The 23,147-nt window shown below is 58.2% G+C and overlaps 1 protein-coding gene across 1 annotated transcript in view; it reads right to left on the minus strand.

Moving 5' to 3' along the window:
* The window catches only part of CHCHD6 (coiled-coil-helix-coiled-coil-helix domain containing 6), a 104,038-nt gene that overhangs the window by 20,131 nt on the left and 60,760 nt on the right, over positions 1-23,147 (minus strand). Inside the window, exon 5 of the mRNA XM_018038406.1 lies at positions 5,979-6,062. Coding sequence (XP_017893895.1) covers positions 5,979-6,062 — 84 coding nt within the window. The remainder of the gene's footprint in view (positions 1-5,978; positions 6,063-23,147) is intronic.

The raw sequence follows: 23,147 nt of genomic DNA on the forward strand, positions 1-23,147 counted from the left end.
AGGTCCAGGTCCAGGTCCAGGTCCAGGTCCAGACCCAGGTCCAGGTCCAGGTCCAGGTCCAGACCCAGAACGCCGGGGGCCAGCCTGAGGAATCCCACCCGCGACAAGGTCATGAGGAAGGAAGCCTGACAAAACGCAAGGACGTGATCAAGCTTCAGGGGTTCCCCCTGGAATTTCCTGAGCATCCACCCCCAAAAAAATTAGAATTTGCCTGCTTTTCCACTCTTCTGATATTCTCTGGAAAAAGTCAAATCAGGGCTTTAGTCGTCTGCATTTGAAAGGGATGTTTCAGTTAAACTCCTCTGATAGCTCTCTAGCTTGCCTAACAGGTTCCCTGGACCTCTTACAGCTTGGGAATTGCTTACAGCCCCCCAACCGCGAGAGGCACAAAGCTTAAAAGCGTCTTAAAGATACAGAGCCTTTTCTAGAGAGCTAAAAATCATATTGGCGACGGGTTTTCACTGTTGACTCAATGACTGCTGCCAGGCCTCCAGATTCTTTACCTTTTAGGCACCTGGGAGGATGTTAACCAATGTAAACGGGATGTGGAAAAGGATATATAATAGGTTTGATGTTAGCAACACTGGACTTTTGAGTTAATTACTTTTCTTTTGTTATAAATCACTGTACTCCTTTTACTTGTTATAAGTTGCTGTATCTTTGCTATGTAAGAATGTAACTTTATTTAGTGCTTTCTGAGAGTGGCACCGGACTTTGGGAAGATTAACACAAATAAGTCTTTTAGTTAACAAACCCTTATCAGAAAAAAGGCTGTAAAATGTTACTTGGCCTTTTGGGCCAGAAGATGATGTAAATCACCTAAGACTTGTGTATACAATTAGGTATGCAGAGAGAAAGCCTGGTTTTAGATAAGAGTCTGGGCTGCTAACGCTGCATAACTTTGTGTTACCCATTGATCTCCATGTTTCATCAAAAGTATAAAAGGCCTTCTGAACAACAGAGGACGGGCTAGTTGCTGGACTGGTTTCCCCCGTGTCTCCTCTCTAATTTCTGGCTGAATTCCCATCTGGGGCGTGGAGGCTCACCATGTCTACTTACTTGTCCCGGCTTTTAAGATCCACACGAGGGGGAGCCCAATGCGGGGCACCCCCAGATATTCAAGAGGACGCCAGTGGCCCAACGTAGACGGTGCAAGCTCCTTGTCTGGAACTTTATTGGCTTTTCAAGTAAACCAAATTATTCAGCCTTCTTTCTCCACTTAATCTTCCTACTACACTATTTCTTCATAATCTAATCTCATATTTCTATATTAATAAATAAATAAGTTCTCCTCGCCAACGCCGTCCCCACTTCAAATTCCCTGGATCCACCAGGGCTGGACCTCGGCAATAGATACAGATATAGGTAGAGATATAGACACAGACACAGATATAGGTAGAGATACAGACACAGAAACAGACACAGATATAGGTATAGCTACAGATAGACACAGACGCATTTCCGCATGTGCATTTGTCTCACATCGTAACTTGTCACCTTGTTTAACAATCGAATATGATTTTAAAAGTGACTGTGACAGAAGATACTCTTGTATTTATCTGCATTTTTACTTTGTCCTGTTCTTTCTTCCTCATACCCCAACATTCTTTCTTTCGTCGTTGTCTCCATTTCGAGCACTCGCTCCGCCACTCTTCGCAGGCACACTGGCAGCCATGCCCTCTCCCAGCTCTCTGTGGCCTGAGAACGCCACTCCCTCGTCTCTCCTGAAGGGCGGCTTTGGTGGGTGTAGCCTTCGCGGCTGAGAGTCTTCTTTCGGGGCTTGGCAACAGACCACTTCCTTCTGGCCTCCGGGACGCCAGGCAGGGCTGCCTCACCTGTCACGTCAGTGCCAGGAGCACCAGCCTTCTCTGACCGCTTTCAAGTCCTGTCTCTAGTTTTCAGAGACCTCGTGATTGTGAGGGCAGGTGTAGCTTCCCTGGAATCTGCTCGGCATCTGGAAACAAGAGCCTTGACTGCACGTCTGCACCCGCCTGGTTCTGCTGAGACCCTGGGGCAGAAAGTGCTCCCCGCGAGCCACTTGCTAGGGGTCCTCCGGTAGTGCAGGCCCCAGTGTTCCAGGTGGGAAGGCGTCTCTGGCCTACAGGCCCCAGGGGCCCTGCTGGCCAGCAGCTCACGGATGGTCTGGGTGGGAGCAAGGACCCTCTCTCTGGTCCACAGGGCGAAGTTCTCCTCCTGGGTCAGTGGCCCTGGCTGCCCCACAGTCCTGCTGGGGCAGGATCCCCCGGTACGCTGCTTTCTCACAGGAAGAAACGAGTCTCTGGCCCCCAGGAATGAAGACACTTCTTGGGGCCACGTGTTGGGGGCTACCCCCCAACCTCTAGTGTTGCTGGGGGCTCCCTCTTAATCCGGGGAACAGGAGCCCGCCTGGGTGGTCGTCTGCCATGAGCTTGGGCCCGAGACGCTGTCCCTGGGAGGGCGCGTGCGCACACGGGCCAGCCCGCTGTGGCTCCTCCTCTCAGTCCTCGGTGGCTTGCAACGTATCCAGGGCTCCCAGCTGCCCCTGGCGGGGAGCAGGGGAGGGGAACCTGGCCATCCCCCCCCACCGGGGCTCCCTCTCTGCAGGCTGCTATCTGCCTGACAGACAGCTGGGTTCATTTATTTCTGCTTCTATTAATTTTTAATCCCATCTCTGTTGATTTAATTTTTTGAATAAGAAAGATAGCAACATGATTCAAATGTCAAACTACTTATAAAAATATACTCAGAGATGTCCCTCACCCTCCCTGTCTTCCGAGCCCATTCCCACTCCTTGCTTGTAGGTAAAAATCTTGTTAGTTTCTGATTTATCTGAGTTTCTTGATTTATCTGATTTCTGATTTCTTGAGTTTCTTTTTGAAAACTGAGGCGTTTCAAACACCACTGTCGTTTTTCTCATTTCAACAGAGGCTTGATTTTGGGCTCAGAATCTCAGCCAGCAGTTAATCATTCACAGCCCAGCAACTTAAAATCTTCACAATCTGCATGTTTCCCTTTCAAAACCCTTCAGATGCCTCTCGGATCCCATTTAAACCCACTCTCTGCTTTCTGCTCAACTCCTCCATCTGTTGAGTCACTTGCCTGCTTTCCCTCTTTAAATTCTACTGATGCAGGTTTTTTCTGACTTTCCTCATAGTTCTCATTCTTCCTTCCACGGTTAACACATCTGAGAGTCATCTAGAAGAAAAGGCGCTGCCTCAACTGGAGTCTGCTGTGAGACTGTTTCTGTGAAGCGGGTGTGTCTCCCGGGAGGCCTCTCCTGGGGTAGGGTGGTCACAGGACAGGGCGGGAGCACCCTGGACAGCACTACCCACCCACATGCTCGAGGTCATGTGCTCAAGGTCATGTGCTCACTGTGGGGGGCGGGGAGCATGCTCAGGGCACCACTGATAGGACGGAAGACCTCCAAAGTGCAATTCCAGGGTCCGGAGGAGACCTGTCGCCTCGCACAGTCCACAGTCCTGACAGTCCGGCTCAGTACCCCCACCAGCCCCGAGCACCGGTTACTGCGTCCCCATCGCTGAGCTCCGGGGCCCCTCCCAAGCCCCCCCCACCAAGGCCTGCAACACGGCTTCCGGGTCCAGGGCTGGTGGAAACCCGACTGGCAGCACCGTCTACCAGCTTCTCCACCAGCCAACATATGTCCCCGGCACCCACAGGGATGGAGCAGCATCCAGGCGACGCCGCAGGCTAGGAACTGACAGCCAGGGGCCGCCACCTCGTGTTCACCTAACGGGCACCTGGCGTTCTCGTCGGAGGCCGACAGCACCTGCTCAACGCTTGCCGGCTGTGGCCCTCTGAATAGGAGGCGGGACGGCCTGTGGTGCTCCTGGGAGAACGGCAGGAAGCCAGGCCCACAGGGTCCACGGGGACAGTCCTCCCAGAGGTGGGGCAGGCCGGAACTCCGTACATCCCAAAGCACCTCACGTAAGATGTGAAGTGCTTTCTTGAGACTCTCACTCAGGTGAATAAGCCAACCTCCCTCTGCTTGAGCTGAGAAGCCAGAACCCTGTGACTCTGAGACCTCCGAGACCCCTGCAGACACTCGGGTTTACTCAGAATGGCTCCAAGTAAGATGCCCCCTGGATCCCTGCTGTCCCTGAAGACCACACGGCCCCATGTGACCCTCGGACAGCGCCGGCCGGCTGCCTGCTGTGGGAGGCAGGAGGCCACGTCGTCTGGAGGTGGGCCTGAGCTGCTGCTGACAGAGGTGGGGCGGCCTGCCCTCTGCAGGGACCTGCACGGGGCCTGCCATCCACAGACGGCCCTTCCCGCCCCCTCTCTGATCTGGGTCCTGCAGGGCTGGTGCTGCGACGTGTAAGAACAGTGTCCTGACCTGGCACTCACCAGGGCAAATCGACCACGTCGGTGCAGAAGCCAGGGCAGGGGCCGGGGGACAGAGCTGGGCCAGGAGGGGAGAGGGACACACACACCAGGCCCGAGCAGGTGACGTCCAGGGCGGGGCAGGGAGGCACAGGGCAGACGAGGCCGTGAGAACCGTGGCCGGGGACAGAGGGCTGGCCACCAGGGCCAGCGCCCCTCCCGTGGGCGACAGACGAGGGCGCAGAGGAGCAGCAGCTTCCGCCACCAGGACACGCCCCACACAACAGCTGGATAGGGCGAGGGGACCCAGAGGCCGGGAGAGGAACGAGCGGGGAGACCTGGGCCTTTCCTGCGGGGGCGTGCTCACAGGAGACTGTCCGTGCGGGACGTGGGCCCTCCACACGGGGCTGCTGCAGCGGCCTCACACGCCTCCCACACTCGCCACCACATGCCACACAGGCCGTGCTGTCCTGCACAGTAAACAGCGAGGACACAGGGGTCACGAAGTCCACGCCCCAGAACACGGGGCCGCGTTCTGCGGCTCCCCGGCTTCTGCCCAACGAGGCCGAGCACACAGCAGGTCAGACGGCGTCTTCAGGGCAAGAGCCTGACCTTCCCGCCCCCTGGCCCCCGCAACCTACTGGGAGTCCAGGATGACCAGCTGTGGTTCCAATGCCCCTAAACAGGTTTCCACCATCAGTGTCTAAGCTTAAGAGAAGATGGAAGAAAAAAGAGGAGCTTGACACAGCCAGTTCCTGAGGCTGTGTGCACAGAAGCTGAGAATGTCAAGGTCTGAGCCTTCAATAAACGAGGCAGATTTATATAGAAATACAACAGCAACAGCTTCCGTTACAGAAACAGAGCTGTCCCCAGAAAAGGCATGCCCGGCCCGCACCAGGCCCTCCGCCTCCCCCCAGAGCCCCAGCTCCTGTTGTGCGAAGGGTCTGGTCTCTAAGCGTCTCCATGGGGCTCCTGGACACTTTCAGTAATGGCCCAAGACCAGGCAGGCAGACCCCACTGAGAAGAAGGGCCCCTCGGCACAAGTAGGGAGTCTGGACGTGACCAAGGACGTGGGGCAGGGGGACGGGATGCTGAGGACACAGCAGAGGAGGGTGGCCCGCCACCCGCAGCCCTCGCATGTTGGCGTCCATGACACCGAGGGTACCAGAGGGCAGCCGTGGAGCAGGCAGCGCCCTCCTGCCCCACGGCCAGGCTCCACGGAACAGGCTGCAGTCAAGCCCACGAGACACCTCCAGCCTCGAAGCTGCAGACCGAGACGGAGCCTCCAGGACGCATGGGGACGGCAGGCAGGGGGGCCTGGCCCTGGGCTCGGGCGCAGGAAGAGCCACACGCTCACCGCCCCCCACCCCACCCCCCGCCACGCCCTCAGGCGTTCGTCTGAAAAACCAGCACGACCAGCAAATGAGCCCCCGAACAGTGAGCAAGTTACGACTGGCTTTTCGAGGGTCGCTGCGGGCCTGGAAGGGCAGGCACTGTGTCTCCGCGTCTCGTTCACTTCAGAGGCCCACCCTCAGGAAAGCAGGATGGGCCGCTGATCGCCGGCCCCAGGAGAATCAGCAACCACATGAGGCTACTGCACGCAAGGCTCCTCCCAGAGCAGACAGCGGGGGCGAGTTCCCTGGACCTGCAGGACCCACCTGCCTCTCCAGGCGCCCCAGCTGCTCCTTGTAGAAGGCGTCTCGGCGTCTCAGCTCCGCCTCCTGGCTCTCCAGCTCCCTGGCCTGTGGGGAGAGCAGAACCCAGTCAGCTGTCGGCGACTTAGGAGCCGAAGCCCACACCGTGCCAGGCCGCCACCTGCCATCCAGGGAGGACCCTGCGGCACCCACACGGCCAAGTATGTTCCCAGCACCGGCCAGGTGCCCACAGGCTCCCCAGGCAGGAGGGTGACCAGACCCCGTGACGATGCAGAGACAGAGGGGCTTCAGCGCGGCCCGAAGCTCAAACCCACGGGGTGGGGGGGGGGGGCGGGGATTGCGTCTGGGCAGATGGGATGCCCAGGCTCTCGGGATGGAAGCACTGCACACATGCCACCAAATCGCGCCCGATCTCCTCCTGCTGAGCAGACTCCCTGCGTCTGGGGCCAGGGATCTGAAGGGGGCAGCGTGGGAACCCAGCGTCCTACGTCTGGGGGGCAGCTGCCCTCAGCCTCCTGAGGGAGCAAAGAGAACGGCCGGTGCACACGGCCGAGGGCCTCCCAGGGTCACGGCGGGCTCAGGCCGAGCTACCCGGCCAGCCCCTCCTCACCCTCACCCAGCCGGGGGACCCTCAACAGCCCCTGACCCCCGGCAGGCCTTGGCACGGGGATGCCGCATCAGGCGGGACAGGCACTTGCATCCTGCTCCTTACGGGGAGGCCGTGTCCCCAGAGCCCTTGGGCCCTCCCGGGTCAGGGACTCCAGCCCACCTCTGCCTGAGAATGGCGAGGGCTGGCCTGGCGCAGGGGCTGCAGAAAGAGCAGCCGACGGCACCCGGACCAGCGGCCACACAGGGACCCGGGCTTGGGGGACACACGACAGAGTCCGCAGCGGGCTTGCCGTGGCCCCAGGTCAGAGCGGAACGTGGACAGTGCCATGTGACAAGCAGGCCTGAGAAGTAGCCAGGCCGGGGAGGGGCGGGGTCCCCCGGGAAGGGGCAGGGGTGCGGGGAAGGTGCTGGCCTCATGAGGCTCAGATCCCAGCGGACAGGAAACAGACAACTGCAGAGCCCATCTTCTCCCTAAGGGCGCTTCCCAACCGTCTTCTGGGAAGAAGCACGGAATAGAGCGCGCTCTGCCCAGCATGGAAGCAGAGCGTCCCCACTGTGCAGGCCCTGCTCACAGGCCACGGTCCGGAAAGGGCAGGGAAGGGCGGGGATGGTGCGCGGTGCGGTCAGGGGGCAGGGGAGCACGCTCAGTGCGCCTCTCTGCTCCAAACACGTGGAGGGACAACCACGCGGCCAGGCCGTGTGCACAGCTAAGACACGGACACCCAGCAGCAGACGGGCGCGCAGGCTGGGGAGGCGGGAGCCGCAGGCTTGGGCAGGGCTGGGCGGGGGCCAACTTCAGCCCCAGAGCCCAGGGCTCCCCTGGAACAAGAAGCTGCTGAGAAAATCCTTAGGATCCCACATCGGCCACAGTTCTCAGTCTGCCTGAACTTGCCTTCAGCCCAGACGCCCAGGCTCCAGGCCGGTGAACCCCAGGCCATACCTGGGCAGCGCGGGACGGGCCTGCACCGGGCCAGGTATAGGCCACCATGAACATGCTCGGCAACGAGACAAGAAAACAGAGAAAGAAAGGCCACAATCAAACCTGTGGCTCAAAACAAGCCTGCAAACCAAACGCCAAACACGTGAGGAAGTGTAAGCTCAGAAAGGCCGCCAGCCAACCAGCAGCCACTGCAGACACACGTGACGGGACGGGACGCCGGGAGACAGGACTTCCAAAACTTTTATTATGTGAAAATGTGTTACGTATTAAATAACATTAAATAAACCCAGATATTACAGTAATATTAAAATATTTTGAGTAATATAAGTGTATAATACTTTTAAAAGCCAGACAGTCATCACCGAGCATCGGAGGGTAAACAAGGGGAGATCCTGCTCCGTCCCTGGCGTCCACCTCTGTTCCCCAGGCCCCTACAGCAGGCCACCCCCACGCACACACTTCAGTGTTTCTCTAACAGATAAGGACTTCTATTTTCCTAAACAGAACCAGCAGCACTGCATACCAAAAAAAACCAGTGAATTACTTAACATTATCAAATATTCACGCAGTGTTCAAATTTCCAGCTGATAAAGGAATTTAAACATGTGAGTTTACGGTGCTTAAAAAGGTAAATGAACCTCTCGTTAAAAAAGAAGAAATTATGAAGCAGGCAAGCCTCTACACAGGCAAACATTACAAATTAAAATTCCTTCAAAACAAGGAGTCAAATGCCTAAGACAAGCCCCAAGCTGAGGGCAGCAGAGGAAACAGGGCTCAGCACAGAGACGAGGGCCCCAGGATGGCGGGACAGGGGCACTGGGAGACTTGGGGGAGAGCGCAGAGTTGAGCCCAGGGCCCCGTGTCTGCTCAGGATGCGGGCACTGGGGGGCAGCAGAGGAGGAGGGGACGGGGGCGTTCTGAGCAGATGGGGGGGCGGGCGTGGGGGCTGGAGGAGGGGAGGGGAGGTGGGCGAGGAGAGAAGAGCCCATGCAAGGGGTCGCGGCCTCTGGGAGGGTCCTCAGGATCCTGGGGCCCTGCGCTCGGCCCCGGAGTGACCCCCAAACCCTGACACGTAGCGGCGGCTGGGTGGGAGGTGGCAGGCTCCAGGGAGGCCGTGGTCGTGGTCCCGGTCCAGAAACCCCCTCGCCCACAGACGCGGAGCCCACCCACCTGGGGTCACGAGCTGCCTTCTGGGGACAACCCCACAGTGCAGAGCTGAGAAGCCTCGGCCCAGCAGCCTGGTGGGCTCAGGACAGGACTGCGGCCGCGAGAGGCGAGGGCAGGGGCCGCGCTGCGGCCAGTGCAGCCCCGTGGGCACTGTGCCGTCACACGTGGTCACTGCTGAAAACCACTCAGCGTGTGACTTGTTATCTGTCAATAATTAATATAAAATGCAAACCAAATTATCTTACCCTTAAAGAAAAAAATTCCACTTTGGATAAAAGAAAAGAAAAAGGAAACCCTACTACATGCCACCCATCAGAGGCCCAGCCCCCCACACCGAGGATCTCACAGAGCGAAAGGAAGCCTTCACTGATATAAATATACAGTGCAGGGCCCACCGTTCTGACTTGTTTACGCAAAAGGCTCAGCATTCAGTCAAAAACTTAAACACACAAACAAAACGATAAAGACGCACCACAAAAGGAAACACTCAACAAAGCCAGCTGCGACAACGGTCCGGATGCTGAAGCTAATGCGGAGGGGCTCTAAAATAACCATGATTAACACGCCGGGGAATCCAGCAGGAAAGGGGTGGGCGCCACAAGGGAAGCGGTAGAGACGTCCCATGGAGAGGCGGGCGCCCCCCTCACCCCCTCGCCGAGGCTGCTGGCCCCTGCTGGCCTCAAGACCCTGTCTCTGACCACGGCCTCTGACCGTCTGGCGTGACGCGTCTGAGTGTGCACGCCCTGATGTCTCCCCAAGCACCGCCCAACCCAGCATGTGGCCTCCAGCTTCCCCGGAAAACGTCAGCAACTTTTCAAAGCCTTTCGTGTCCGTCCTTTCTCTAGCTGTTCTTCCCGAGCGTTTGGGTCACCCTACTGTTTGCACCTAACTGTCCCCCACCTGTCAGGCAGCCAGTGTTCAACAACGGGCTCGACAGTTCACAGCAAACGCCCCCAGGGGAAAGGCTGCTTCCACTGGGCAACCTGAGTGACGGCCAATAAGGCTAGCCTTGTGAGTGGGGTCCTCCGGGAAACCCCCAAGCAGGAAAAAGGATGCTGACCTCTGGGGACGGGGCTTTGAAGGACTCCAGTCCTTTCCCAGTCCCTTCTGGGCTTCCCTAGTGGCTCAGACAGTAGAGAATTTGCCTGCAATGCCGGAGACCTGGGTTCAATCCCTGGGTTGGATAGATCCCCCAGAGAAGGGAACGGCTACCCACTCCAGAATTCCTGCTTGGAGAATCCCATGGACAGAGCAGTCTGGCGGGCTAGAGTCCACAGGGTCTGAAAAACTCGGACATGACAGAGGGCCTAACACACACAGCCCTCTTCTGCCGAGGCTGCCAGGTTTCACCATGAACACGTGCGCTGGTTTTCCAGGTCCCTGCTTAACTGGGGAGAGAAGGATGGGAACAGCACATTTTGAAATGCCACAAGCCTCGCTGTCCTACTGCAATTCACCATTTTTTCCTGAACGAATGCTTCTGGATGGCTACAAGCCTTTGGTCAATTTTCAGTTCTGAAAAAAACAGGCCCTGAGCATCTTCATTGCTTTTATGGAAGAGAGGGTCTTCAGAGGCCCCTCCTCCACCGTCACGGACACCACCCAAACTATAGAACGGAACCAAAGGGAAATGCGAGAGATTGCGGTTCATTAGCAGGCTGTGGACAGAGCAAAGAGCCCAGGAACATGGAAATGAGTCATCAGAAATTATTCAGGTTGAAACAGAAACAGACAAAGCAGGAGAGACAGAACGAAACAGGCCCCCAAGCTCTGCGGGGCAGCACCAGGCGGCAGAGCACGCGTTCATCGGAGTCCCAGCAGGAGAGGAAGACGGCCAAGAAAACGAAGAGGTGAAGGCCGAGAATCCCCCAAAACTAATTAAATGCCATAGACAGATCTGAGAAGCTCAGGAAATCCCAGGCAGGGCGCTTCTCTGAGTTCTTAAATAATTCCTGGAGCAACCGAACATTTTTTGAGCATAGATTGTCACAGTCTTTTTTTAAAAAGTAATTTTGAGAATAACCACTAAAAATGTAACCAAAAAAGGCACAAACAAAAAGTCAGTAGAGAAGATAAAACGAAACTCTAAAATATACTGATTCATCTCCACCATCTCCCTCGAAAAAGTCTACAAGAAAGTAGCCACAGAGGAGCAAAGGGCCGCTGAACAAACAAAGCAACCACCAAACGGCGGACTTAGAGGCACTCACACCAAGGATCACACTGAACACGCTTGCCCTGTTAGCCTCCTGTTGCTACTGCAAGAACTCACCAAACACTCAGTGGCTTAAAACAATTCAGACTGGCTCCGTGCAGCTCTGGAGGGCAGAGGGTTCGGGGGTCTCACTCAGCTGAAACTGCGGCATCAGCAGGACCGCTTCCTCCTGGCAGCTCCCGGAGGGCGGCTTCCTCACCTTTCCCAGCGCCCAGCGGCCGCCTCTGCTTCTGGGCTCCTGGCCTCACGGTGCCCACACCGCTGAGATACCATCACGCCTCCTCCTCTGCCTCTCCTGTCCCCTCTTTCCTGATGAGGACACCGGGCTCCCCAGGGTAATGCAGGGCCCTCTCCCCGTCACATGCCCTTAAGTCAGTCACACCGCACAGCCCCAGTCACCAGGGGAGAGGTCATCATCACAGGCCTGGGGGTCAGGGCACAGACATCTGTGCGGGCCGTTATTCTGCTCACCACACACCCCCACACAAAGGCAGAACTCCAGCTCTACGTTAGTGATAAAAATGATGCAAAAAGGGTCTTAGAAATGGGAAAAGGATACAGGGGCAGACGAAGCATCAGCACGCTGGTGAAGCTGCATTAACATCAGATAAAGGAGAAGTCAATACAAAAGACATTACCAGATACAATATAAAGAAGGCACGTTCACAGTCATAACAGAGACAGTTAGTCAAGAAGAGGTAACGACCGCAAATGTGTACACACCTAGTAGTTTCTTCCAGTAGCCACGTGTGGATGAGAGAGCTGGACCACAAAGAAGGCTGCTGCTGCTGCTGCTGCTGCTGCTGCTGCTGCTGCTGCTGCTGCTGCGTCGCTCCAGTCGTGTCCGACTCTGTGCGACCCCAGAGACGGCAGCCTACCAGGCTCCCCCATCCCTGGGAGGAGCACCGAAGAATGGACGGCAAGGAGATCAAACCAGTCAATCCTAAAGGTAATCAATCCTGAATATTCATTGGAAGGACTAATGCTAAAGCTGAAAATCTAATACTTTGGAGTCAGAAGAACTGACTCCTTGGAAAAGACCCTGATTCTGGGAAAGATTGAAGGCAGGAGGAAAAAGAGATGACAGAGGATGAGATGGTTGGATGGCATCACTGACTCGATGGACGTGAGTTTGAGCAGACTCCAGGAGTTGGTGATGGACAGGGAGGCCTGACATGCTGCAGTCCATGGGGTCGCGAAGAGTCGGACACGACTGAGCGCCTGAACAATAACAACGCACCTAATAACAGAAACCCCAAAGACGTAAATCAGACCTGACATACCAGAGAACACGGACAAACCCCCGTCACAGTCAGAGACGAGCGCCTCTGAAAACACACAGAGCTGAGCCAGCAGGGTGCCTGCAGGGCAGACAGGCTCCGAAGCGGCACAGTAAGAGGAGAGCCAGCCCGGGAATCACAGGCTGGCTCCCCTGCGCGACCCCGCATCTGACCCACTGCCCCGCCCCCACTGCCTCTCAGCAGCACCCAGACACAGGGCGGAAGGCACGACTTCAGTTACAACAGAGACGGGGATCACAGGTGACTCCTCAGCGACAGGGCTGAGGCAGCAAAAAGCGGCCCTGTATAAAAAGTCAACAGACAGCAACTGAAGTGCTTCTCCAATTCATCCAATCATCTGGTGAGGAGGGAGCAAGTAAACCCATTTAACAGACAAGGAAACCGAGGCACAAAGTGATGAAGTCTCCCAGAGCCACCCAGCGAGGAAGCGCAGAGATGAGATGCCGCCGTCACGGACTCTGCCCCGGCCCCCAGGACCACACCAGGGAGGCAGAAGCCTCCCCGGCAACAGGCTGTGGGCTTGGCCCGGGGAGCAGGAAGGTGGGGGGAGGCCAGATGTGCTGACCCAAGCCAGCCCAGAGCTCTGAGCAGGACCCTGGTACGATCTGACTGATTCATGCTTTAACCCAGCTCCCAGAAGCTGAGCTGGACGGCTGCTGCCCAGGAGGACGGCTGACCCCTGACCCCTCTCGTCGGGCACACAGCGTCCGCAGTGGCTCTGAGAGCTGCCTCTGCTCAAGGGCAGCCCGGAGCCTCACGGAGGAGCCTGCGGCCTTCAGCTGCGCACATCTCACGGAGGAGCGTGGAGAACAGCCCCGCCCGCTCACCCGGGGGCGGCAGCAGGGCAGCGCTGCCCTGGTGTCTGCAGATGGGCAGGCTCGAGAGACGGGGCGGGAGGGGGCCGCCCGCTGCTCCTCAGGCTGCAGCGCCCGGGGCTCAGAGACCGGCTCACACCGCCCGTGCCTGGGCCGGGGCGCTCGCACGGAACCGGGCCGTGGACCGAGGACCCAGGAGCCGGGCGGAGCCGGCCGCTGGGCGAGGGGCCCACCCCTCTGTCCAGCCCTGCGGAGGCTCCCGGAGCACCTGCCTGCCGGATGTGAGCTGACAGGTCCTCAGAGGAAAGAGGCGGGGACGCGGCCCCGGACGTGCTGGATGGGCGGTGGGGCCCTGGTCACACCCCGAGCCTGTGCCTGTCCCGAGGCCCTGGAGAGACGTGGGCTCTGGGCAGCGCCGCCCCCACACCATCGGCCCCATGACGGGCGCGACCACAGGGTGTGGGGACTTGGAGGAGCGACCCCAGCGCTGGCGGGGCCTCGGGGGCACGGGACGGAGTCCGCTCAGCTGGCCGCTGAGGCCAGGGAAGGTGCGGGGCGTGCGGGCGTCTGCTCAGAACCCCTGGCCCTGGCAGGTGACGGCTGCGGCACTGAGGGACCCCGGCTCCTGAGCACGCCGCCCCCCCGGGCAGGCCGGGCCCTGGGCTCCGCTCTTCTAGCAGGGCACCTCTTCCTCTGCGCCCCGCCGGCCAGCCAGGCGGACTCACCGAGGCACTGCCTTCCTGGACCCCCTGCCCCTGGGAAACGCAAACCCCGGAGGGTGGGGGCAAGGGCGTGCCGTCCCCTGCAGTGGGGCGGGCACCTGGCTCAGGCGCTGACGGCCCCAGCCCTGGACCCGGGCCGGCCTCCCTCGCACCGCCCTGCGCCCCCAGCGGGCGGGTCTCACGGCCGCGTCAGGCCTGGCTGTCATCACTCCCCTCGCGGCCAACCAGAACCCCCACGCCTGCCTGGACGCCCAGCACACCGGCTCCCAAGCATCGCTGTACGCCCTGATCTGCTGATGCCCCTGCAGACATCCGCACTTCGCAGGAGGGGCCTGAGCCCCGTCCGTCCAGCACGGCACCTGGTGGGCAGGCATCGACCACACGCCCTCGGAACTAAACTGACACGCTCAGGTGATCAGAAGCCCAGCTCAGGCCCCCACAGAAGGCCACAGCCTTCAAGAGTCTCCAGGGAGCTGACCCACTTGCTCTCCAGCAAACAGCCCCTCCCCGGGACTGCCCCGTGCACACACGGGGTGCTGGTCAGTTCCCTCTGCTTCCTGGGTCCCCAGGAACAGGATGCAAGTGACCCGCACTGGCGGCCTGACCTGGCTGGGGGCTGGTGTGGGACCAGGTGACCTCACCTGCCGCAGGCCAGAGAGAGGAGGACGGGCCACACAGGGCAGGCCCAGCCGGCGCGGTCTGCGTGCTGGACCTCTGGCTTCCAGGTCATCCCTGTAGGTGGAGCAGCTCGCAGACCCCGCCCTCAGGAGTGTTCCCCAGGACCCAGGGTAGCCCTCGAGTCGGGGGCCGGGGAGACTCACGGCCCCCTGCTGCTCCGCAGGGCCCGGGTCAGAGAGCCGCAACAGGCCAGAGAGTCACAACAGGCCAGAGAGTCACAACAGGCCAGAGAGCCGCAACAGGCCAGGCCTCGGTCACTCAAGGCTGCCGCTGCTCGGAGCTGCTCAGAGCCGCTCAGAGCCAACATGCTGACACCGTCTCGAGCGGTGCAGGCCTTCCCCCCACAGGAGGGGCCCCCAACCCGGGCCAGCGGGAGGCGCGCCGTCCCCCCACAGGAGGGGCCCCCAACCCGGGCCAGCGGGAGGCGCACTGTCCCAATGGGGGCAGATGCAGCCACAGCACCTGCCGCGTGCAGCCCGACCTCCGGGGGAGCTCCCTGCCCTGGGAGTGAGCGCGGGCTGTCAGCCTGCTGAGAGCCGACTGTGTGTGGGCGTGTGCACACGTGTGTGCGTGAGTCGTGGACACTGCCGCCTCCCCTCACTCCCTGGCCGCCCACGTGGGGACTACCCTGGGTCCCGGGGAACACTCCTGAGGGCGGGGTCTGCGAGCTGCTCCACCCACAGGGGTGACCGGGAAGCCAGAGGTCCAGCACGCAGACCGCGCCGGCCGGACCTGCCCTGTGTGGCCCGTCCTCCTCTCTGTGGCCTGCGGCAGGTGGGGTCACCTGGTCCCACACCAGCCCCCCGCCAGGTCAGGCCGCCAATGCGGGTCACTTGCGTCCTGTTCCTGGGGACCCAGGAAGCAGAGGGAACTGACCAGTGCCCCTCTGGGGACGGGGCACCTCCAGGAGCCTGAGGCCTGTGGGCATCCTGCCCACCTACCCCTCAGAGGGGCAGCGGGGGAGGCCTGACGCAATAGGGGTGGGCGGGGCCTCAGTGATGGGAGGCAGGGCGTTTCAGGCAGGGACACGGACACTCAGGACCGCCCCCTTGAAGGCCCGTCTCTGCTGGAGCTGGAAGCTGGCGGCAAAGAACAGGAAGATCCCATGGCCAACGTCCAGCTCACCCAAGAGACAAGGAGGCGGGCCCGGGCCGTAGCCCTGATGGACCCCTCTGAGCAGAGGCTGCAGGCAGGGAGGACACGTCTCACAGGGGCTGCGAGGGACAGCGAGCGCCCGGCACGGCATCCAGGTGTGTGGGGCAGAGGGTCCCGAGAGGGACGGAGGCAGAGGCTCAGCTCACAGGGGAGCAATCATGGGGCCTGGCTGAAGCTGCCCGCAGGCCTTTCTGGGCAGGGCTCCAGGAGCATGCAGAGGGCCCTGCCAGCCCCACCCGCTGCTGGAGCCCCCGGCATCCGGGACACAGGCCACCCACAGCCCATGCGCTGGAACTGCTCCTCAGGGACCAGCCACCCCGACAAGCTGTGCACGAGACAGAAGAGACCCCTCAGAAGGGCCCAGGTCAGAAGCAGCAGTTTAGCCAGGCAGCAAGGACGGAGGCTGCTCCCACCCGAATGACCCTCAGGAATCTCGCCTTAAAGCCATCAGGTGCGATTCAGCACATTAATGGAATAAAGGGGAAAAACATACGGGCATGAACAGATTCAAAAAAGCAACCGACAAAACTCCAGACACACTCACAGTAGAACTGCAACTCAGCCCAGGAACGTGACAGAGAGCACCCAGAAAACCTGCCCTCACATCAGACTCGATGGTGAGACGCTGTGCATCCCTCCACACCCACTGCCAAGAGAACAGCTATCCAGACAATGATGACAACCATCTTTATTCTCAATTGTACTGGAGGTCCAGCCAGTACAACAAGGCAAGAAAGTCAATGAAAATTTTTAAAATTCCCATCCTGGAACTCGAAAGGAAAAAGCAGAGCTGCCACGACACTCAGGTGACATGACTGTGCACAGGAAAAGCTAAGGACACGGCGCTTCAGCAGACTGACACCAACACAGTAACAGGTGGGTTCACCAGAGCCACAGGGCGCAAGGCCAATGTACAAGAGTCAATCGTGTTTCTATATATCAGTAATGAAGTTTAAAAATAAACGAAGAAGAAAAGCAATACCATTTTCATTAGCATCCAAAAATATAAAATACCCAGTAATTTTTCAACATAAATCTAACAGAAAAGATCTGGTATTACTGCACAGTAACCTATGGCACGTTTCTGAGGGGCTGAGACACAGAGACAGGGAGCGTGGGGAGGAAGACTGGAGACTCGGGACCGTTGCGGCTGCAGCTCTCTCCAAAGCAATCTACAGGTGTTAGCCCGACAAGCCGATTCTAACATTGATACAGAAATGCTCAGAAAAGCCAGATAATCGTGAAAACAACAAAGCTGGATGACTAATACACAAGACGATCAGACCTACCACACAGCCACAACAGCAAGGGGCACTGCTGACCCAAGCACAGAAAGCGACTGAACAGAGTCCAGAAGCAGCCGCAGCACGGCTGACCGCTGGAGAGAGGTCTTCCTGCAGCCCAAGAGGGAAGAACAAGCTTCCAAATAAATACATATCCACCTGCACCTTTCAAAGACTTTAATTCACGCTAGATTAGAGGCCTAACGAGAAAGGTTTTTAAAACTTGAAACGCACGCAGCATCAGTAGAATCCCGATCAAAGTCTCAGCTGCCTTTTTTCTTCTGTAGAAACATAAAAATATGCCCTAAAATTCACATGGAATCTCAGGGAATCCCAGAGTCAAAAGAGAGAAAAAGTCAGAGGATTCACACCTCTTGACTTCAGAACTCTCCACAAGCTCAGTGCTAAGACTGCGGTGGTGATATGAAGGCATATAAACCAACTGGAGGAACTCAGAGCCCAGAAATGGAGGTTCATCTTTACAGTCAGCTGATTTCAACAAGGGTGCCAAGCTCACATGACACAGAAGCGACAGTCCCTCAGAGGGACAGGGTGATGCCAGCACAGCAGGACAGTCACGAGCAGGAGAAGGGCGCTGGGCCCTGCCTCACACCACACAGGACCCTAGACGGAGCAAAGACCCAAATCTCAGAGTTAGAACTTCACCACTCTTAGAAGAAAATGTAAGGGTACATCTTCATGTCTTTTAGTTTGGCAACAGATCCTCAGACATGACACCAAAACCACAAACAATCAAAGGAAAAAACAGGTCGGTTGAGCTTCATCAGAATTTAAAACCTTTTAGTTTCTAAGGACATCGCCAAGAAAGTGAAAAGATAGGCACAGAATGTGTGGAAACATCTGCAAATTATTATTTCATAAGGGACTTGTATGCAGAACACAGAAAGAACTCCTACAACTCGAACATAAAACGGGCAAACGATCTGAATAAACTTTTCTTCAAAGTGAAAGTGAAGTCGCTCAGTCTGCGACCCCGTGGACTGTAGCCTACAGGCTCCTCCGTCCGTGGGATTTTCCAGGCAAGAGCACTGGAGTGGGTGCCATTTCCTCCAAAGAACATATACAAACGGCCAATGAGCGGATGAAATACAAAGAGCTGCCTCTCACACCCACCAGGGCAGCTTCAGTCCAGAGCTCAGACAGTGACACAGGCCGACCAGGGTGCAGCAAGCCACACCCACACGCTGGAGAGGAGCTGAAACGGGAACAGCATGGGAGAGCCCCAGCGGGAGAGAGGTGAGAGTCGCCAACGCGTGTCCAGCAAGAAGCCATTTCTGGATGTTCTTATAAGCATTATCCAGGGTAGCCAGACTATGGAAACAATCCAAACGTCATCAGCTGAAGAGCAGAGAAATAAACAGTGGTCTGTCCACAGGCGGAGCACTGCCCGGCCATAAAGAGGAAACAGCAATCCATGCCTCAGTATCAGTGAACCTTGAATACATTATGCGCGATTCAAGCAGCCAGACAGAAGACCACACGTTACATGATTCTGTTTACACGACATGTCCAGATCCATAGACACAAAAAGTACATCAGTGGCTCCTAGGGATGGGGGTGGGGGAACAGGGCACTACTGCTAATGGTAATGGTTCGGGGGGATGGTGTGAAATGTTCTAGAATCAGTGATGATTACTCCAAAATTCTATGAATACTGTTTGCTAGGAACAATAACCTGCATGCCTTGAAAGGGTGAATTTTATGTGAATTATACCTGCAATGAGCTGGCCTTTTTTAAGTGCTCCTAGAAGAAAACAAAAAATGAAACGTATCTTCAGGACCCAACACAAGCAAAGATGTTTTAGACAGGAAACAAAAAGAAATAAACGCAGAAGCAAAATCTGACAATGGGACTTAACAAAAGAGATTACTCCGAGAGTGAAGAGGCAGGCCCCAGACTGGGAGGGGAGACGCACGCTATGTCCCTTCAACAAAGGCTGGATTCAAAACGCATAGAGAACGCCTACAGACTGATGGAAAAGAGAACCCAATTTTTCCCTAAATAGGTGACAAATTTGAAGCGACATTTCACAGAAGAGGCTATTTAAATGGCCAATAAACATTTGAGAAGGTGCTCGGCCTCCATAAGCGGCAGTGAATGCAGACTAGAGCCGCGCTGCAGCGCCGAAGAGCCCCAGCGGCAGCATCCGGCACCAAGGGATGCGGAGAGCGGTTCACGATGGTCAGTAGCTGGTCTGCTCCTGCGTTCACTCCCAGGTTAATGTTCTGAACTGAGTGCACACGTGCTTTCCAGAACAAAACATCTGACTTTAAAAAAAGAGAAAGGTGGGTAAGGACCGGAGCCCAGGAGCTCACACGCTGCTGGAGGGCCTGGAGATCCACGCAAGCCGTTAAAAGGACTGGGCGGCAATCCCACTCTGGGTAAAGCCCCAGAAACCAGCGCTCACAGCCACAAAGCACAGTTTGGAAACACTCGCTCCTACGTCACCCATTTGGGACCCAAACTGGAAACACCTGAGTGTCCACACGCGGCCTGGCCGTGAGCAGTGGCCCCTGCAGGCAGGGAGACAGCACGAGGAGCATGACGGAGTGCAGGGAGCACAGCGCGCTGGGGAGGGGCCCAGGGCGGGAGGGCGGCCCGCGTGCTCTGCGGGCACCGCTGGCCAGGCGGGGTCGAGGGGCCCTCGTGATGCACAGCTGAGCCAGGTCTTCAGCCAGGCATGCTCACACCTGGGCAGAGCCCTGTGCCGACCGGATCCCCACGCCCCTTTCTATGCTGCAGTAAAGCATACACTCACATGAACAGAGTATACATGTATTTAAAGCCCTTGGCCAGCTAAGAAGGTGGGCAGCTCGTTAGAATAAGAGCCTCCGGCAGAGGGCGGGCAGCTCCCTGGCGAAGGGGTCCTCATGGAAACAGGACCGCAGGGCCTCCCGGGCGCCCGCCACCCCAACAACACGGCTGGCGAGGGACAGGGCCGCGATCGGAACCCAGGCCGGCCTCCAAGCTGGCTCCTTCCTCTGAGCCGCACGGCCTGCTGTGACGGAGGAAGCCCAGGAGCTGGCCGGGCAGGCGCCTGCCGCTGGCTGGACCCGTGGCTCCTGCTCGGCAGGGAGCCCCTCCAGAGTCAGAGCTGGAGCCGGGCCTGCAGCCCCAGGACCACGGCCACGCTCTGGGCCTGAGCTGCGAGCCGGGGCTCCCCGCGTGTGGCGCCGGGGCCCCGGGCACACACCCACAGGCAGGCGCTCTCTCACACACACAGACACCCCTGTGATGCAGACACCCCAGAAGCCTCAGCCAGGGGCGGCCAGCGTGATCTCAGGCCACTTGGCAGCGAGGGCTGAGGAGCACAGGCTGGATGGCACGGTCAGCGCTGCTGCCTGCAACCACGAGGCAGGCGACCGTCACAGCCCCGCCCACGCGGCCTCGTCACGGGAAGGGCCTGCGGCTGAGGGTGTCCTGCTCCCGGTCGCGCCGCTCCAGCCCTGCCGCCCACTGAAGCTGGAACCGCCCCACACAGCGCAGAGCCTGAGGGACAGGAGAGCCACATGCCGCCCATGGATGAGGGGTCAGGAGTCCAGGACCCGGAACCCAGCTGGTCTGCAGGCACTCTGGGAAAAGCCTGCAGCCCCGCTCCCATTATGATGTGCTGAGGGACTCAGAGGACAGGCCAGCCCTGCAGAAAGGGCAGAGCCAGCAGAAACAGACACAGGGACAGATGCCGGAGCTGCCTGGACCACACCAGCAGCTGCAGGCTGACCTGCCAGACCCAGCCTTAAAACCCCATCCGTGCACCTACCCCACCTCCCCAGAGGCCCCATAGCAGACGCAGCCCTGCGGCTGGCAGCGCAGTCTGCTCTCAGAGGCCTCCCCAGGCCCACAGGTGACACCAGGCCATCCCGGAGAGCGGGCTCAGAGCCGGGGAAGCGGGGTGCAGGCCAGGCTGCGTCTGCGCCCCCCCCCCCGCCCCCCCGCCCCAGCCAACGGGGCTTCAGGCCGTGGCCCGGGGAAGACACAGCCGAGCTGTCGTGTGGGCAGAGGAGAGGCCGTCCTCCTAATCACCGAGGTGTGAAGGCCACCCGGTTGCCATGGTGACTGGTCTCCGAGCTCACCGGGCCCGCACAGACATGCTACCACTTCACGTGCCTCCATTTATTTCCTCTTAGAAAACACACGCAGGGTAGGGGCACAGCCGGCGCAGCCAACGGATGTGATGAAAGTCAGGCTGTGGGGTCGAGGGCAGTGGACACTCTGTGAGATCAGCGGGTCTCTGGGGACATGCTCCCTCAGCAGGGCCTGGAGCAGGAGGGGGGCTGGCGTCAAGCCCCAGGGCGCCCATCTGCAGAACAGGAGGGCAGCTCATCCCCAACCCCCGGGACAGAGGGCCTCGTGATGCCTGTGAGCAGAGGGGAGAGGGTCCCTGCGCCAGGCCGCCCAGGGCCGTGCTCGGGAACCCCACCCTCGGCCGCCGCCCCCCACAGGTCCAGCCACCTGACCCTGCGCCAGGCCCCCAGGCCGTCTGCAGGCGGGGAGGCGAACGTGCCCGGGATGGGCCTGAGCCTGCTGAGCAGCCGCGGCTTGGCCCAGCCTCCCGGCGGTGCTGACCCAGCCCAGCAGGGAAGAGGCACAGACACTGGGGCCATGGAGCCCCAGCCTGGGGAGCGGCCTTGCCTCACCCGTGGGGCACAGACGAGAGACTGCAGGCCGCCGACAGGAAAGCTTTTCATTAAAAAAAAAAAACGACCTGAGGAAAATCCATCTGGCGAACCCCCGAGGCAGCAGGACTGCAAAGAGAGAACAGTGAGACCGCTTCCCACGCGCCCTGCACCTGGCTTTCGCTCATGAGTCCGGCTGGTGAGGGGGCTCGTGGGCCATGAGCTGGCAAGCCAAGGCCAGTCGCTCCCCCGTCTGCTGCCCCAGAGCCGTGGGCCCCAGGGCCTCCTGCCTGTGGGCCACTCACCGCTCAGGGAACCAAGCCCCTCCACCTGCCAGACGGGGCGATCCCAACCAGGGAAGCCCACGCCTGCTGGGAAAGCACAGGCTTCGCCCTCACCAGGCCAGAGCTAAGGCCCCACCCCCTGCACCCCCCCAACCCCCCCACCCCCGATCTGCCAGGACATGCCACTCCCATCCCCCTCTGTGCTCGGCCGCTCTGGAAAAATCTGACGAGACGAGCAACTCTGAGGTGCCCAATACGTGAATCAGCCAGAGAGAGATTCTCCAGCTCCTGAAATACAAGCTGAAAAGAACAGGAGAAAAGACGGCGACTGACTGAGTCCCAGGTAACACGTCAAGTGCGTCACACAGGACTCCCTGCCTCGGGGTTCAACGCGCCTCGGACGCCGCACAACCAGGCTCCCACCGAGGCCCTCCTGGGTCACAGCAACTCCTGTGCACAGACCTCACGCTCCAGGGCGGCGGGACGCACACCCAAGGCCACTGTGGGGGCCAGCCCTCAGCCCCCATGACGGACACACCTCTACGGAGCTAAAGGAGACCAGAGGACCCAGCACATCAGCTGACGTGTCTCCTGATGCGTCTGTTTTCCACGCTTTAACCCAATGTAACAAACGCTTGCTGATGTCCAACTCACCAAGCACTGCAATAGAGACTAGGTTTACCAAGCTGAACAGGACACCCCCTAGTCCAGGACATTACAGTCGGGAAACCAACAGGGAGTACAACCAGCTTAAAGCAAGTCTGCTGTGGAAAGTACAAGAACAGGAAGGATTACAATCCGTCAGATCTCACTGGTGACACCAGAAGGCGGAGAAGTGGTTACACATGCGTGTCTGTGTGTGCCTGGTGGGCGTGTGTACACGTTTTATATGCGTTAGACACACGTCTGCGTGTGCATGGTGGGCGTGTGTGTACACGTTTTATATGCATTACACACGTGTGTCTGTGTGTGCCTGGTGGGCGCGTGTGTGTACACGTTTTGTGTGAGTTTACATTACCCAGTAAACAAGCACTAACATTTTAGCCCATTTATATTTTATCAGGTTCATTACCACTTTTGCTGGAATTACTTCATCAAGTTATTCTTTCAGAAAAAGTTTGGATGTTATAAACTTTATTCATATCTTTACATGAGAAAGTTTTAAAATTGTAACTTTAAAAAGAATGGTTTAGAATGAAAACTGGGGGAAAAAACGCAAAAAAAAAAAAAAAATACAGTCCCAGAAAGAAAGAAGAAAGCGTGTGATTCAGAAATATTGCAGAAATAATGATTTAAAACTTGGCAAAGTTGGCGGAAAAATACCCTACAGACTCAAGAAGCTGAATCAATCTGAAACCGGGTGAA

Source organism: Capra hircus, chromosome 22 (assembly GCF_001704415.2).
Source record: "Capra hircus breed San Clemente chromosome 22, ASM170441v1, whole genome shotgun sequence".
In the NCBI taxonomy this organism is placed as follows: Eukaryota; Metazoa; Chordata; class Mammalia; order Artiodactyla; family Bovidae; genus Capra; species Capra hircus.